At 45.6% G+C, this 17,480-nt stretch overlaps 1 protein-coding gene across 1 annotated transcript in view; it reads right to left on the bottom strand.

Annotated features, from left to right (window-relative positions):
- LOC143766183 (uncharacterized) overlaps window positions 1–17,480 on the bottom strand; it is a 42,006-nt gene that overhangs the window by 17,221 nt on the left and 7,305 nt on the right. Inside the window, exons 2-6 of the mRNA XM_077253658.1 lie at window positions 6,655–6,796; window positions 6,350–6,529; window positions 6,144–6,267; window positions 5,963–6,060; window positions 5,680–5,770 (exon numbers count right to left, since the gene is read on the bottom strand). Of these exons, the coding sequence (XP_077109773.1) occupies window positions 5,680–5,770; window positions 5,963–6,060; window positions 6,144–6,267; window positions 6,350–6,529; window positions 6,655–6,732 (571 nt within the window). The 5' untranslated portion in view covers window positions 6,733–6,796. The remainder of the gene's footprint in view (window positions 1–5,679; window positions 5,771–5,962; window positions 6,061–6,143; window positions 6,268–6,349; window positions 6,530–6,654; window positions 6,797–17,480) is intronic.

Here is a 17,480-nt window from a genome sequence, read left to right as displayed (position 1 = left end):
AACTGGACCACGGATGTTGTTGTCCAATTTGTCCTGAGTACGCTGATGCCCCATATGTGGGGGTAAACCACTGTTTGGGCGCACGGCAGGGCTCGGAAGGGAAGGAGCGCCATTTGACTTTTTGAATGAAAAATTGGCTCCAATCTTTAGCGGACACCATGTCGCGTTTGGAGAGCCCCCGTGTGCCTAAACATTGGAGCTCCCCCACAAGTGACCCCATTTTGGAAACTAGACCCCCCAAGGAACTTATCTAGAAGCATAGTGAGCACTTTAAACCCCCAGGTGCTTCACAAATTAATCCGTTAAAATGAAAAAGTACTTTTTTTTCACACAAATTTTCTTTTAGCCTCAATTTTTTCATTTTCACATGGGCAACAGAATAAAATGGATCCTAAAATTTGTTGGGCAATTTCTCCTGAGTACGCCAATACCTCATATGTGGGGGTAAACTACTGTTTGGGCACATGGTAAGGCTCGGAAGGGAAGGAGCGCCATTTGACTTTTTGAATGAAAAATTATCTCCATCGTTAGCGGACACCATGTCAGGTTTGGAGAGCCCCTGTGTGCCTAAACATTGGAGCTCCCCCACAAGTGACCCCATTTTGGAAACTAGACCCCCCAAGGAACTTATCTAGATGCATAGTGAGCACTTTAAACCCTCAGGTGCTTCACAAATTGATCCGTAAAAATGAAAAAGTACTTTTTTTTCACACAAAAATTTTTTTAGCCTCAATTTTTTCATTTTCACATGGGCAACAGGATAAAATGGATCCTAAAATTTGTTGGACAATTTCTCCTGAGTACACCGATACCTCATATGTGGGGGTAAACCACTGTTTGGGTGCACGGCAAGGCTTGGAAGGGAAGGCGCGCCATTTGACTTTTTCAATGGAAAATTAGCTCCAATCGTTAGTGGACACCATGTTGCGTTCGGAGAGCCCCTGTGTGCCTAAACATTGGAGCTCCCCTACAAGTGACCCCATTTTGGAATCTAGACCCCCCAAGGAACTAATCTAGATGTATAGTGAGCACTTAAAACCCCCAGGTGCTTCACAGAAGTTTATAACGCAGAGCCATGAAAATAAAAAAATATTTTTCTTTCCTCAAAAATGATTTTTAGCCCGGAGTTTTTTATTTTCCCAAGGATAATAGGAGAAATTGGACCCCAAATGTTGTTGTCCAGTTTGTCCTGAGTACGATGATACCCCATATGTGGGGGTAAACCACTGTTTGGGCGCACGGCAGGGCTCGGAAGGGAAGGCACGCCATTTGGCTTTTTGAATGGAAAATTAGCTTCAATCATTAGCGGACACCATGTCGCGTTTGGAGAGCCCCTGTGTGCCTAAACATTGGAGCTCCCGCACAAGTGACCCCATTTTGGAAACTAGACCTCCCAAGGAACTAATCTAGATGTGTGGTGAGCACTTTGAACCCTCAAGTGCTTCACAGAAGTTTATAACGCAGAGCCATGAAAATAAAAAATTATTTTTCTTTCCTCAAAAATGATTTTTTAACCCACAATTTTTTATTTTCCCAAGGGTAACAGGAGAAATTGGACCCCAAAAGTTGTTGTGCAGTTTCTCCTGAGTACGCTGATACCCCATATGTGGGGGTAAACCACTGTTTGGGCACATGGCGGGGCTCGGAAGGGAAGTAGTGACGATTTGGAATGCAGACTTTGATGGAATGGTCTGCGGGAATCATGTTACGTTTGCAGAGCCCCTGATGTGCCTAAACAGTAGAAACCCCCCACAAGTGACCCCATTTTGGAAACTAGACCCCAAAAGGATCTTATCTAGATGTGTGGTGAGCACTTTCAACCCCCAAGTGTTTCACATAAGTTTATAACGTAGAGCCGTGAAAATAAAAAATAATTGTTCTTTCCTCAAAATTATGTTTTAGCAAGTAATTTTTTTTTTGTTGCAAGGGTAACAGGAGAAATTGGACCCCAATAGTTGTTGCCCAGTTTGTCCTGAGTACGCTGGTATCCCATATGTGGGGGTAAACCACTGTTTGGGCGCACGTCGGGGCTTGGAAGGGAGGGCACACCATTTGACTTTTTGAACGCAAGATTGGCTGGAATCAATGGTGGCGCCATGTTGCATTTGGAGACCCCTGATGTGCCTAAACAGTGGAAACCCCTCAATTCTAACTTCAACACTAACCCCAACACACCCCTAACCCTAATCCCAACTGTAGCCATAACCATAATCACAACCCTAACCCCAACACACCCCTAACCACAACCCTAACCCCAACACACCCGTAACCCTAAATCCAACCCTAATCCTAACCCTAATCCCAACCCTACCCACAACTGTAACCCCAACACAACCCTAACCCTATCCTTAACCCTAACCACAAGCCTAATCTTAACCCTATTTCCAACCCTAGCCCTAATTCCAACCCTAAGGGTACCGTCTCACATAACGATTTACCAACGATCACGACCAGCGATACGACCTGGCCGTGATCGTTGGAAAGTCATTGTGTGGTCGCTGGGGAGCTGTCACACAGACCGCTCTCCAGCCACCAACGATGCCAAGGTCCCAGGTAACCAGGGTAAACATCGGGTTACTAAGCGCAGGGCCGCGCTTAGTAACCCGATGTTTACCGTGGTTACCAGCGTAAAAGTAAAAAAAAAAAAAAAAAAACGTACATACTCACATTTCGGTGTCCTTCAGGTCCCTTGCCGTCTGCTTCCCGCTCTGACTGAGTGCCGCCATACAGTGAGAGCAGAGCGCAGCGGTGACGTCACTGCTGTGCTGTGCTCTCACTTTCCGGCCGGCAGACAGTCAGAGCGGGAAGCAGACGGCAAGGGACCTGAAGGACACCGAAATGTGAGTATGTACGGTTTTTTTTTTTTTTTACTTTTACGCTGGTAACCACGGTAAACATCGGGTTACTAAGCGCGGCCCTGCGCTTAGTAACCCGATGTTTACCCTGGTTACAAGTGAACGCATCGCTGGATCGCTGTCACACACAACGATCCAGCGATGACAGCGGGAGATCCAGCGACGAAAGAAAGTTCCAAACGATCTGCTACGACGTACGATTCTCAGCAGGGTCCCTGATCGCTGCTGCGTGTCAGACACAGCGATATCGTATGGATATCGCTGGAACGTCACGGATCGTACCGTCGTAGCGATCAAAGTGCCACTGTGAGACGGTACCCTAACTCTAATTCCAACCCTAACCCTAAGGCTATGTGCCCACTTTGCGGATTCGTGTGAGATTTTTCCGCACCATTTTTGAAAAATCCGCAGGTAAAAGGCACTGCGTTTTACCTACGGATTTACAGCGGATTTCCAGTGTTTTTTTGTGCGGATTTCACCTGCGGATTCCTATTGAGGAACAGGTGTAAAACGCTGCGGAATCCGCACAAAGAATTGACATGCTGCGGAAAATACAACGCAGCGTTTCTGCACGGAATTTTCCGCACCATGGGCACAGCGGATTTGGTTTTCCTTAGGTGTACATGGTACTGTAAACCTGATGGAAAACTGCTTCGAATTCGCAGCGGCCAATCCGCTGCGGATCCGCGGCCAATCCGCTGCGGATCCGCGGCCAATCCGCTGCGTATCCGCTGCCGATCCGCTGCGGATCCGCGGCCGATCCGCTGCGGATCCGCTGCGGATCCGCGGCCGATCCGCGGCCGATCCGCGGCCGATCCGCTGCCGATCTGCTGCCGATCCGCTGCCGATCCGCTGCGGATCCGCGGCCGATCCGCTCTGTGTGCACATGCCATAACCCTACCCCTAACCCTACCCGTAACCCTAACCCTACCCCTAGTTCTAACCCTAGTTCTAACCCTAACCCTAGTGGAAAAAGAAAAAAAAAATTTTCTTTATTTTATTATTGTCCCTACCTATGGGGGTGATAAAGGGGGGGGGGGTATTTATTATTTTTTTTATTTTGATCGCTGTGATAGAACCTACCACAGCGATCAAAATGTACTTGTAAGGAATCTGCCGACTGGCAGATTCGGCGGGCGCACTGAGCATGCGCCCGCCATTTTCCAAGATGGCGGCGCCCAGCGAGGAGACGGCCGGACACCGGGAGGATCGGTAAGTATGAAGGGGTGGTGGGGGGGTGGATCGGAGCACAGGGGGGGGTGATCGGACTACAGGGGGGAGCGGACAGGAGGACGGGGGAGCCGGCAGGCGGACGGAGGGGACCGACCCCATAACGGAGGACTGGGGGGGGCGATCGGTGGGGTGGGGGGGGCTCACATCAGGTTTTCCAGCCATGGCCGATGATATTGCAGCATCGGCCATGGCTGGATTGTAATATTTCACCTGTTTTTTAGGTGAAATATTACAAATCGCTCTGATTGGCAGTTTCACTTTCAACAGCCAATCAGAGCGATCGTAGCCACGGGGGGGTGAAGCCACCCCCCCTGGGCTGAAGCACCACTCCCCCTCTCCCTGCAGATCGGGTAAAATAGGAGTTAACCCCTTCACCCGATCTGCAGGGACGCGATCATTCCATGACGCATACGCTGCGTCATAGGTCGTATTGGCACAGACTTTCATGACGCAGCGTATGCGTCAAAGGTCGCGAAGGGGTTAAGTATGGCAAGTGAATCAGCCAACAATGATGCAAGCAGGACAGTGGAATGGATTCGTTCATGCCCAATAAATAGATATTTGAACAGCTTAGAGTGATTTTTCATGATTACATTTTTGTGAACCTCTGTCTAGGCGTTTTGAATATTTTGAAATTTATAGTACCAGCTGCGAAAAGCGGAAATTGGAAAAGCTGCGGAGACACCATCACGGGTGGTTTTCCTTTATTGGATGCTGCCCTTCCCGTGGTTGTTCCTTTCCGGTGAAAGACCTGGTTATTCATTGCTTGCGTTGAGAAACACGTGATGGTGTCTCCGCGGCTTTTCTACATGCATTTGCATATTTCCCTTTAGGGATGGGGGCAGTGTTCTGGATCACTGCGTTGAGAAACACGTGATGGTGTCTCCGCGGTGTTGGATGTTTTGATCTCCCCGAGGTCATTCACCCTTATGTTCATAGCCTTTTCACTAGGCACTGCTCCTAATAGCCAGTTTCCTACTCCACACTGATAAGAGGCAAATACCCCGAAACAGCTGTCTGTGGATGGATACCATGTTTTGGCATAGGTGGTTTTCCTTTATTGGATGCTGCCCTTCCCGTGGTTGTTCCTTCCCGGTGAAAGACCTGGCTATTCATTGCTTGCATTGAGAAACACGTGATGGTGTCTTCGCATCTTTTCTACATGCACTGGCCTTGAGGTGGGCTCACCGCCAGAGCCCACATCAAAGCAGGGGATACTGCCATCGGCGTAATAGTACGTCAGATGGCAGTAAGGGGTTAATATACATGAGCTGGTGTTTTTAATAAGATCTGATCTGATTAAAAAAATATATATCAGTACAGACATTTCCAGAGTCCCTCACCTCTATACATTCAATATTTCATGTCCACGTCACTGCTGTAGTTCTACTTGTTTTTTTTGTTTTTTTTACTTAAAAGTATCATCACATTTTTATCTATTATTAATTAGCTTTCTGACAGGAGGCAGATTATTCAGAGGTTTTTATATTTCAACAGCCCCCTGGATCCACACATCGGAATTATAGATTAAACACAATGGATTTGCGTCTTTCTACTTTTATCAACTCTGCATTTAGTGGTTACTACTCACCTGGGTAGTCATCTGTAGAAATCTCTTCTTTACACCACTCATCACCAATCACAAATGTCTCAATAGTATAAGTATGGGTCAGATCTTCATCCTGAAACAAATATTGTAAAAGTCATATGGAGAAGTCACATCCGTGATCAATTTTAATAGTGCCATCTCCACCGTTCTCATTCCACAAATATAAAACATATAATACTGGTGGATAAAACAAGACTGAGCACAAGATCTTCACAGCCATCTACACATCATAGGGGAGATCTCATGACACCTTCTCTCCATCTACCTGATGATCTTCAGGAACATTGGGATCTTCTTCTTTACAGTCCTGTGGAATAAGAGGACGGGGACATCTCTCTGGTGTTGTCCTCTTACTGGATACAACTGGAGGAAACACATACAGGGTCTGAATTCATTATTTTCATACAGATAATTATAGGCCATGTGTATTTAGTCCTGTCTATTACCTGGTGATGTGAGGGGCTGGGGGACCTCCATCATGACGTCCTTGTACAGATCCTTGTGTTCTTCTAAATACTCCCACTCCTCCATGGAGAAATAGATGGCGACATCCTGACACCTTATAGGAACCTGACACATACAATGATACCGTCATCCCCCGATCCCTACATAGCGTTACTGTATAATGTCCCATCATTCCCAGCAGTGTCACCTCTCCAGTCAGCAGCTCAATCATCTTGTAGGTGAGTTCTAGGATCTTCTGGTCATTGATGTCCTCATGTACCAGGGGGTGAGGTGGAGGCCCTGTGATTGGGCTCAGTGGTCTTCCCCATCCCTCAGACACAGGGGCCTGACAGCGCTCACTAGAGGTCTTCTTCACTACTGTGTAATCCTGGTTATGGAGAGACACATTAATAAATCTCTCTACAGACATTTCCATAGTCCTCACCTCTCCAGTTCTGTCCGTTATTCCCATAGATAAGAATAATGTAATGTGACATCATCAGAATCTCTCACCTCTCCAGTAAGCCGGAAGAGGATCTCTAGGGTGAGGTGCAATATCTTCTCCACCATCTTTTTCCTTTCCCTATCCATCCTTGATACGTCAAATTCTGTTATATAGAAGATCTCCACTGGGAGAATCTGATATTATAGGGACCTAAATAGAAAAAAGGTGAGCTGATGAAACATCATAAAGATACCATGTAATAACACAATTACTGGAAATAATAAGGGGAAACAAATGAGACAAAATGTGTATCTGTTGTAATTGCTACCTGCAGACCATCACAAGACACAGACCAGAGATTATAGCATCACTAATGAAAGATTTAAAGGCAACCTGTCAGCAATATTATTCTCTGCAAACTACAAGGTCAGGACGGTGCCATTATACTGATTAAAATGATACTTTGGGTGATTAAATCTGTCTTGTGGTTGTTGTTTAATCTTTATTTGTAGTTTTCAGTTAATGACATGCTTGTGCTCCGGGGTCGGCCTGTGGAGCTATGGGGGGGGGGGGTCTTTATGTGATCTGCTTGGCTATTCATACTGATAGCTCAGTGACCTACCCCCCTACCCCCTACTGTACATACTGAATTTTTTATGCATTGAAGAAAATAAAATAAAAAATCACCATTCAGCAGGCGGCGGCACCTGCGCTGCAGCATGATCGCATGTATAATATGCATTTAATTATTTTGTTTGCTGGAATAAATTTATTCAGGAAAAATATGTCTCTAAATGGTGCTGGCCACGCCTGAGCAGTAGCATGTATCGGCGATCCGATAGATGCCACTGCACTGGTGCAGCCGGCACCATCTTGCTAGGGGGTAAAAAAAAATGTTGTTGCCACCAAGATGGATCTGCCGGTGCCTGTGCAGTAGCATCTATTAAATCGCCGATAGATGCTATGGCGCGGGCGCGACTGGCGCCGTTTTGAGACAGAATTTTTTTTTTCTGAATAAATTTATACCAGCAAATAAAATAATTAAATGTATATAATACACGCGAACATGTTGCAGCACAGGTGCCGTCGCCTGTTGAAGGTGTTTTTTTTTTTTCTCCTATTTATCGAATACTCAGTATGTAAAATAGGGGGCAGGTCACTGAGAGAGCAGTGACCTGTCAGAAGCCATACATATGAATACCTAATCAGAGCACCACATAAAGCCCTGCCCACAGGCCGCCCCGAAGCACGACAATCTCATTAACTCAAAACTGAAAATAAAGCTTAAACAACAACCACAAGACGGATTTCATCAACAAAGGTATAATTTTAATCAGTATAACAGCGCCGACCTGACAGTGTCTGTAGGTTACTCAGAACGATGCTGCTGACAGGTTCCCTTTAACAAGTATTTAGATATTTTCTTAAAGAGAAGTACTAACAAGAGGCAGCAATCAATGTTAGGCAAATCAATTTGGCTCCGAATTTCCACCCGAAAATTGGATTCACTAGATTTCAGGGTCTTTTTGCAATTTAGTCCACTTAAATCAGGAAAATTCTCTTATACAGAAGATCTCCACTGAGAGGATCCAATATTGTAGGGAACTGAACGTGAAGAAAATGAGCCGATGTAATATCATAAAGATCCCAAAAATTACTGGCAATAAATGAAAACATATGAGGAGAACATGTAGATGTTGTATTCTCTCCTATTTTTTTCTTTGGACTGGAACATGAATGGAATATATTTTCAAGGCGGCTCCACCATATCATACCTTCACAAGAACTCTACAACCATTCTTGGGTCTCAGAAGTGGAAAAAGTGAAGACTGGCTCACATGAACCCTTCCTTCCCCTCCAATTATTATGCTTTCCTTTTGTTTATTAGGTCTGGAGAGACCGCACAGAACAATACATTTATTTTCATTTCAATCAGGGAACTTTCTATTTTGATCAATTTTATTCAGTTATGATCGAATCTGCAAACTACAGCAAAAAGGACATAAGTCCAAATTAACAGCAGAAAAAAATAGTCGTGTATATCAATACCTGGTCACATTACTAATGTACTGCAGAATACAGCAGACCCCCATGATAAAACGTGGAGACAGGAGCAGAGTACTGATGAGCAACTAGACACATCAACCAATAGTGGAAGGGGTGGTCGCTTAGTATTACAAATGCACACTGTGACGTCACCGCATTTAGTCTGAATTATCCAGTCATACGGTACTATTTCAGCAGGCCCAGGGACATGAGTAAGGCTACTTTCACACTGATCCGTTGGTACGGGCCCGTCGCAATGCGTCGGGCCGACGTACCGACGGATGCTGTGAAAAACTGCAAGACGTGGGCAGCGGATGCAGTTTTACAAGGTATCCACTGCCCATTGTGCAGTCCAGGGAGGAGGGGGCGGAGTTTCGGCCGCGCATGCGCGGTCGAAAATGGCAGACGCAACGCACAAAAAAAGTTACATGGAATGTAACGGTCCACCAAAACACGATGCATCCGTCGCACGATGGATGCGACGTGTGGCAATCCATCGCAATGTGTCGCTAATACAAGTCTATGGAGAAAAAACACATCCTGCGGGCAACTTTGCAGGATGCTTTTTTTCTCCAAAACGATGCATTGCGACGTATGTCACACAACGCTAGTGTGAAAGTAGCCTTAGGGTATGTGCACACGTTGCGGATTCTCTACGGATCCGCAGCATTTTTTAAGGTGCAGAAACGCTGCAGATCTGCAATTGATTTACAATACAATGTTAATCAATGAGAGAAAAAAAAAATGCTGTGCACACTTTGCGGAAAATCCGCTGCGGAAATGCTGCGGTTTAAAAGAAGTAGCATGTCACTTCTTTTTTGTGAATCTGCAGCGTTTTTGTACCCATTCCATTATAGAAAACCGCAGGGGTAAAAAACGCAGCAAATCCGCAAGAAAACCATAGCAAAAACGCACAAAAAACGCAACAAATCCGCAGGTGCATTTCTTGCCAGGAGAGGCAGAATCCGCACCAGAAATTCCTAAGCCTAATCCGCAATGTGTGCACATAGCCTAAGGCTATGTACACACGCTGCGGACTGGTGTGCGGATTTTTCCGCACTGATTTTGATAAATCCGCAGGGCAAAAACACCAAGGTTACTTACCGGTAGCCGGTTTTTCCGGAGCCCATGACAGCACACCTGAGAGAGAGGGATCCGCCCAGTCAGGACAGGAAACCTACTGAATTAAAAGGGCGGTACCTCTCCCTCGCTTCAGTTGGTTTTCAGAGCATGAGAGGCCCCGTTGGTTAGTACATGGTAATCCATCACTACATCATAATTATAACAAAATACACCCAGCTAAAAAGTGCACACCATAGGGTGAAAAAAAGAAGGGAGGGAATATACAGGTGCCGTCATGGGCTCCGGAAAAACCGGCTACCGGTAAGTAACCTTGGTGTTTTCCCGTCTCCCATGACAGCACACCTGAGAGATTTTGGAGAAAGAACCACCTTAGGGAGGGACCACCGCTTGTAGAACCCTTCTACCAAAGGTAAGGTCAGACAAGGAGGATAGATCTAGCCGGTAGTGTCTAAAGAAGGTAGACGGAGAGGACCAGGTAGCGGCCTTACAAATTTGATCTATCGATACCTCTGCTTTTTCAGCCCAGGAAGTAGCCACGGCCCTGGTGGAGTGAGCCTTGATGCCATCAGGGATCGGGGCGCCACAGGAAGCATAGGATAAGGAAATAGCCTCCCTAATCCACCTAGCAATAGTACCCTTGGATACCCCATATCCCTTCCTACTACCCTAAAAACAAGAAAAAGAAGCGCACATAGAGTAATACCTTCAGATATCGCAATCAAGTCGACCCCCACAAAACAGACTCACCTGGTCTGGTTGTGACAGGTCACAACTCCCTTGGATAAGCACGTATGGTCGCAGCAGGCTCCCGGCAGACAGTATGGATCCACATGGAAAAAGATAGAACCGGAGGATAGAAGCCGCGCAGACCACAATAAAGGTAACAGAGTTACCCACACACTCTGTTTATTAGCCTACGCGTTTCGTGGCAGACAGGCCACTTCATCAGGGCATCCAGGATGTCTGCCACGAAACGCGTAGGCTAATAAACAGAGTGTGTGGGTAACTCTGTTACCTTTATTGTGGTCTGCGCGGCTTCTATCCTCCGGTTCTATCTTTTTCCATGTGGTTCCTACTACCCTGGAAGGCTACGAATAGGGATTGATCCTTCCTCCACTGACTAGTCAAGGATATGTACTGCATAATACATCTCCTCACATCCAGTGTATGAAATTTTGCTTCCCCTGAGTTCTTAGGATTACTACAAAAGGAGGGCAATACGATCTCTTGACTTCTATGGAATTTAAGTACAACTTTCGGAAGGTATGCCGGATCTGGTCTGAGTACTACCCTGTCATCAAAAATTTGCGTGTAAGGAGGGGAGACGGACAGGGCCTGTAAGTCACTCACTCTACGGGCAGATGTTAATGCTACCAGGAGCACAGTCTTAAGAGTGAGTATTTTTAACGATGATTCCTGAAGGGGTTTAAATGGACTGTTGGTTAGAGCATCTAACACCAGATTTAAATCCCACGGGGGAATTCTCTGAATTTTTATCGGTCTAGACCTACTACAGGATTTAATAAAGCGGGACACCCATCTATTAGAGGCAAGGTTGCAATTATATAAGGCACCTAATGCCGACACCTGGACCTTAAGCGTATTAGTTGCCAACCCCAGTTGTAAACCCGCTTGTAAAAATTCTAAGATGGTACCCACAGGAGCCTTGTCCCCCAAAGGTTGCCCCGAAAAATCCAGAAACTTTTTCCACGTTCTACCATAAATTCTTGATGTTACCGGTTTCCTACTTTTTAATAAAGTGGAGACTAACCCCGGTGAAAACCCCCCGCCTACTCAGTAATGCCCTCTCAAATTCCAGGCTGCAAGATGGAAGCCCTTCACTTGAGAGTGGCATATTGGGCCCTGAGTTAGCAGGTCCGGAATCTCTGGTAGGATTAAGGGATCGGTTATAGACATTTGTCTCAGGAGGGAGAACCAAGGTCTTTTCGGCCAAAATGGAGCAATCAAGATTACCCTTGCTTGCTCCATTCTGATCTTCCTCACCACTGCTGGAATCATCGCTATTGGTGGAAACACATAAGCGAGACTGAAATTCCATTGTATCTGCAGAGCATCTACCGCGAAAGGATTCTCCCTCGGATCTAACGAACAAAAACTGTTTACTTTCCTGTTCTTTAGAGTGGCAAATAAATCTATTACAGGTATGCCCCAGGCCTGCACTATCTGTTGAAACACCCAGGGATTTAAAGACCACTCTCCCTGCCTCAGTGTCTTGCGACTTAGGTAGTGGAGAGCAAAGAGAGATAGTAGGTGGCGCTCTGCTAGTTGCAGGAGGACAGACGCTGACTTCATTAGAGAAGAGGATCTCGTCCCCCCTTGGTGGTTGATTTATGCCACCACTGCGCGATTGTCCGACATGACTCTGGTATGGTGATTCTGAATGATGGGAAGGAAGTGTTTCACAGCTCTTTCTACGGCCCATAATTCTCTTAAATTTGACGCCTGCTGTGATTCTAGATGGGACCAGGCTCCCTGAATTGAGGGAGTCCCTAAATGCGCCCCCCATCCTGTACTGCTTGCGTTTGTGGTGATGACCTGCTCTACCGGAGTTACCCACTGGACCCCAGATGTTAAATGATCTCTTATGGCCCACCATTTCAGGGAATCTGTCACCACCAACGAAAGACACAGCTTGCCCTCTAAACGCCCTTTTAACCATTTTTGCGCAGACAGGACCTCCCACTGCAATAGTCTTAGATGGAACTGAGCCCATCTTACTGCGGGTATACAGGACGTCAGAGAGCCCAGCAAGGACATTGCCTTTCTCAAGGTCATTACAGGGTGTTGAATTGCTGTCTCCACAAGATTTTGAATTTTGACCAGCTTGTTTTCTGGTAGGAGACAAAGCTGACGCCTGGAGTCCAGAACCAGGCCTAGAAAGGACTGAACTGGCTCCGGCGTCAACCTTGATTTGGCGAGATTTATTTTCCACCCCAACAATTCTAGTGTCGTCATAACCTCTTCTATTTGTGACAGGCAGTGTGCCGCTGAGTTCCCTATTATCAGGAAGTCGTCCAGATACGGAACTATTACCACGTTCTGAGAGCGGAGGAAGGACATGACCTCTGACATCAGCTTGGTAAAAATTCTTGGCGCTATTGACAGGCCGAATGGGAGGGCAGCGTACTGATAGTGCCTGAGACAACCTTTGACATAAACCGCTACTCTTAGGAATTTTTGAAAGTCTCGATGAATTGGGACGTGATAATAGGCGTCCTTTAACCCCTTCCTGACATCCGACGTACTATCCCGTCGAGGTGGGGTGGGCCCGTATGACCGCCGACGGGATAGTACGTCATAGCCGATCGGCCGCGCTCACGGGGGGAGCGCGGCCGATCGCGGCCGGGTGTCGGCTGCATATCGCAGCTGACATCCGGCACTATGTGCCAGGAGCGGTCACGGACCGCCCCCGGCACATTAACCCCCGGCACACCGCGATCAAACATGATCGCGATGTGCCGGCGATGCAGGGAAGCATCGCGCAGGGAGAGGGCTCCCTGCGGGCTTCCCTGAGCCCCCCGCAGCAACGCGATGTGATCGCGTTGCTGCGAGGGTCTTACCTCCCTCCCTGCCTGCTCCAGACCCGGATCCAAGATGGCCGCGGATCCGGGTCCTGCAGGGAGGGAGGTGGCTTCACAGACGCCTGCTCAGAGCAGGCACTGTGAAGCAGCCTGCACTTCTCGCAGATCGGTGATCTGTCAGAGTGCTATGCAAACTGACAGATCACCGATCTGTATTGTCCCCCCCTGGGGCAAAGTAAAAAAGTAAAAAAAAAATTTCCAAATGTGTAAAAAAAAATAAAAAAAAAATATTCCAAAATAATGAAAAAAAAAAAAATATATTATTCCCATAAATACATTTCTTTATCTAAATTAAAAAAAAAAAACAATAAAAGTACACATATTTAGTATCGCCACGTCCGTAACGACCCAACCTATAAAACTGCCACACTAGTTAACCCCTTCAGTAAACACCGTAAGAAAAAAAAAAAAAACACGAGGCAAAAAACAACGCTTTATTACCATACCGCCGAACAAAAAGTGGAATAACACGCGATCAAAAAGACTGATATAAATATCCATGGTACCGCTGAAAACGTCATCTTGTCCCGCAAAAAACAAGCCGCCATACAGCATCATCAGCAAAAAAATAAAAAAGTTATAGTCCTGAGAATAAAGCGATACCAAAATAATTATTTTTTCTATAAAATAGTTTTTATCGTATAAAAGCGCCAAAACATAAAAAAAATGATATAAATGAGATATCGCTGTAATCGTACTGACCCGACGAATAAAACTGCTTTATCAATTTTACCAAACCCGGAACGGTATAAACGCCTCTCCCAAAAGAAATTCATGAATAGCAGGTTTTTGGTCATTCTGCCTCACAAAAATCGGAATAAAAAGCGATCAAAAACGGTCACGTGTCCAAAAATGTTACCAATAAAAACGTCAACTCGTCCCGCAAAAAACAAGACCTCACATGACTCTGTGGAGCAAATGTGGAAAAATTATAGGTCTCAAAATGTGGAGACGCAAAAACTTTTTTGCTATAAAAAGCGTCGCTGGTTTCACACTTCCGTTTTTTTTGTCTGCAGCGTTTTTTGCACAAAAAAAGCATGCGTTTTTTCCCTATATTTAACATTGAAAACGCATGCGGTTTTTTGTACGCGTTTGGTCGCGTTTTCAAACGCATGCGGTTTTTTTCTGCATGCGTTCATTTTCAGAAATACAACCTGCAGTATTTTCTTGCGTTTTTAAGCACATGCGTTTGCGTTAAAAACGCATGCATTTTTATCGAAAAAAAACAGAAAACACACTGAAAAGCCACCCACCACCATCAAGGTGATAAAGGGATCCAAACCCTAACCCTAACTCTACCCCTAACCTCACCCCTAACCGTTTAATGAACATTTTCTGACAGTCATAGTGCCACGTATTTCAGTGCCACGTATTTCAGTGCCACGTATTTCAGTGCCACGTATTTCAGTGCCACGTATTTCAGTGCCATGTATTTCAGTGCCATGTATCACGTATTTCAGTGCCACGTGTTTCAGTGCCACGTATTTCAGTGCCACCTATCACGTATTTCAGTGCCACATATTTTAGTACCACGTATTTCAGTTGCACGTATTTCAGTGCCACGTATTTCAGTGCCACGTATCACGTATTTCAGTGCCACGTGTTTCAGTGCCACGTATTTAAGTGCCACGTATCACATATTTCAGTGCCACGTATTTAAGTGCCACGTATTTAAGTGCCACATATCACATATTTCAGTGCCACTTATTTAAGTGCCACGTATTTCAGTGCCACGTATTTCAGTGCCACGTATTTCAGTGCCACGTATTTCAGTGCCACGTATTTCAGTGCCACGTGTTTCAGTGCCACGTGTTTCAGTGCCACGTATTTAAGTGCCACGTATCACGTATTTCAGTGCCACGTATTTCAGTGCCACGTATTTCAGTGCCACGTATTTCAGTGCCACGTATTTCAGTCACGTTTAGGGTTAGGGTTAGGGTTAGGGCTAGGGTTGGAGGTAAAGTTAGGGTTGGGGCTAAAGTTAGGGTTGGGGCTAAAGTTAGGGTTTGGATTACATTTACGTTTGGATTAGGGTTGGGATTAGAATTATGGGTGTGTCAGGGCTAGGGGTGTGGTTAGGGTTACCGTTGGGATTAGGGTTAGGGGTGTGTTTGGGTTAGGGTTTCAGGTAGAATTGGGGGGTTTCCACTGTCCAGGCACATCAGGGGCTCTCCAAGCGCGACATGGCGTCCAATCTCAATTCCAGCCAATTCTGCGTTGAAAAAGTAAAACAGTGCTCCTTCCCTTCCGAGCTCTCCCGTGCGCCCAAAAAGGGGTTTACCCCAACATATGTGTTATCAGCGTACTCGGGACAAATTGAACAACAACTTCTGGGGTCCAAGTTCTCTTGTTATCCTTAGGAAAATAAAAATTTGGGGGGCTAAAAATCATTTTTGTGGGAAAAAAAAGATGTTTTATTTTCACGGCTCTGCATTATAAACTGTAGTGAAACACTTGGGGGTTCAAAGTTCTCACAACACATCTAGATAAGTTCCTTGGGAGGTCTAGTTTCCAATATGGGGTCACTTGTGGGGGGTTTGTACTGTTTGGGTACATCAGGGGCTCTGCAAATGCAACGTGACGCCTGCAGACCAATCCATTTAAGGCTGCATTCCAAATGGCGCTCCTTCCCTTCCGAGCTCTGTCATGCGCCCAAACAGTGGTTCCCCCCGACATATGGGGTATCAGCGTACTCAGGACAAATTGGACAACAACTTTTGGGGTCTAATTTATCCTGTTACCCTTGTGAAAATACAAAACTGGGGGCTAAAAAATCATTTTTGTGAAAAAAAAAAAGAATTTTTATTTTCACGGCTTTGCGCTATAAACTTTAGTGAAACACTTGGGGGTTCAAAGTTCTCAAAACACATCTAGATAAGTTCCTTGGGAGGTCTAGTTTCCAATATGGGGTCACTTGTGGGGGGTTTGTACTGTTTGGGTACATCAGGGGCTCTGCAAATGCAACGTGACGGCTGCTGACCAATCCATTTAAGTCTGCATTCCAAATGGCGCTCCTTCCCTTCCGAGCTCTGTCATGCGCCCAAACAGTGGTTCCCCCCCACATATGGGGTATCAGCGTACTCAGGACAAATTGGACAACAACTTTTGGGGTCTAATTTATCCTGTTACCCTTGTGAAAATACAAAACTGGGGGCTAAAAAATCATTTTTGTGAAAAAAAAAAAAAAGAATTTTTATTTTCACGGCTTTGCGCTATAAACTTTAGTGAAACACTTGGGGGTTCAAAGTTCTCAAAACACATCTAGATAAGTTCCTTGGGAGGTCTAGTTTCCAATATGGGGTCACTTGTGGGGGGTTTGTACTGTTTGGGTACATCAGGGGCTCTGCAAATGCAACGTGACGGCTGCTGACCAATCCATTTAAGTCTGCATTCCAAATGGCGCTCCTTCCCTTCCGAGCTCTGTCATGCGCCCAAACAGTGGTTCCCCCCCACATATGGGGTATCAGCGTACTCAGGACAAATTGGAAAACAAATTTTGGGGTCCAATTTATTCTGTTACCCTTGTAAAAATACAAAGCTGGGGGCTAAAAAATCATTTTTGAGAAAAAAAAAAAAAATTATTTTCACGGCTCTGCGTTATAATCTGTAGTGAAACACTTGGGGGTTCAAAGCTCTCAAAACACATCTAGATAAGTTCCTTAGGGGGTCTACTTTCCAAAATGGTGTCACTTGTAGGGAGTTTCAATGTTTAGGCACATCAGGGGCTCTCCAAACGCAACATGGCGTCCCATCTCAATTCCAGTCAATTTTGCATTGAAAAGTCAAATGGCGCTCCTTCCCTTCCAAGCTCTGCCATGCGCCCAAACAATGGTTTACACCCACATATGGGGTATCAGCGTACTCAGGACAAATTGCACAACATTTTTTGGGGTCCAATTTCTTCTCTTACCCTTGGGAAAATAAAAAATTGGGGGCAAAAAGATCATTTTTGTGAAAAAATATGATTTTTTATTTTTACGGCTCTGCATTATAAACTTCTGTGAAGCACTTGGTGGGTCAAAGTGCTCACCACACATCTAGATAAGTTCCTTAGGGGGTCTACTTTCCAAAATGGTGTCACTTGTAGGGAGTTTCAATGTTTAGGCACATCAGGGGCTCTCCAAACGCAACATGGCGTCCCATCTCAATTCCAGTCAATTTTG

Source organism: Ranitomeya variabilis, chromosome 4 (genome assembly GCF_051348905.1).
Source record: "Ranitomeya variabilis isolate aRanVar5 chromosome 4, aRanVar5.hap1, whole genome shotgun sequence".
NCBI classification, from domain to species: Eukaryota; Metazoa; Chordata; class Amphibia; order Anura; family Dendrobatidae; genus Ranitomeya; species Ranitomeya variabilis.
This window is presented reverse-complemented; position numbering and strand designations above follow the sequence as displayed.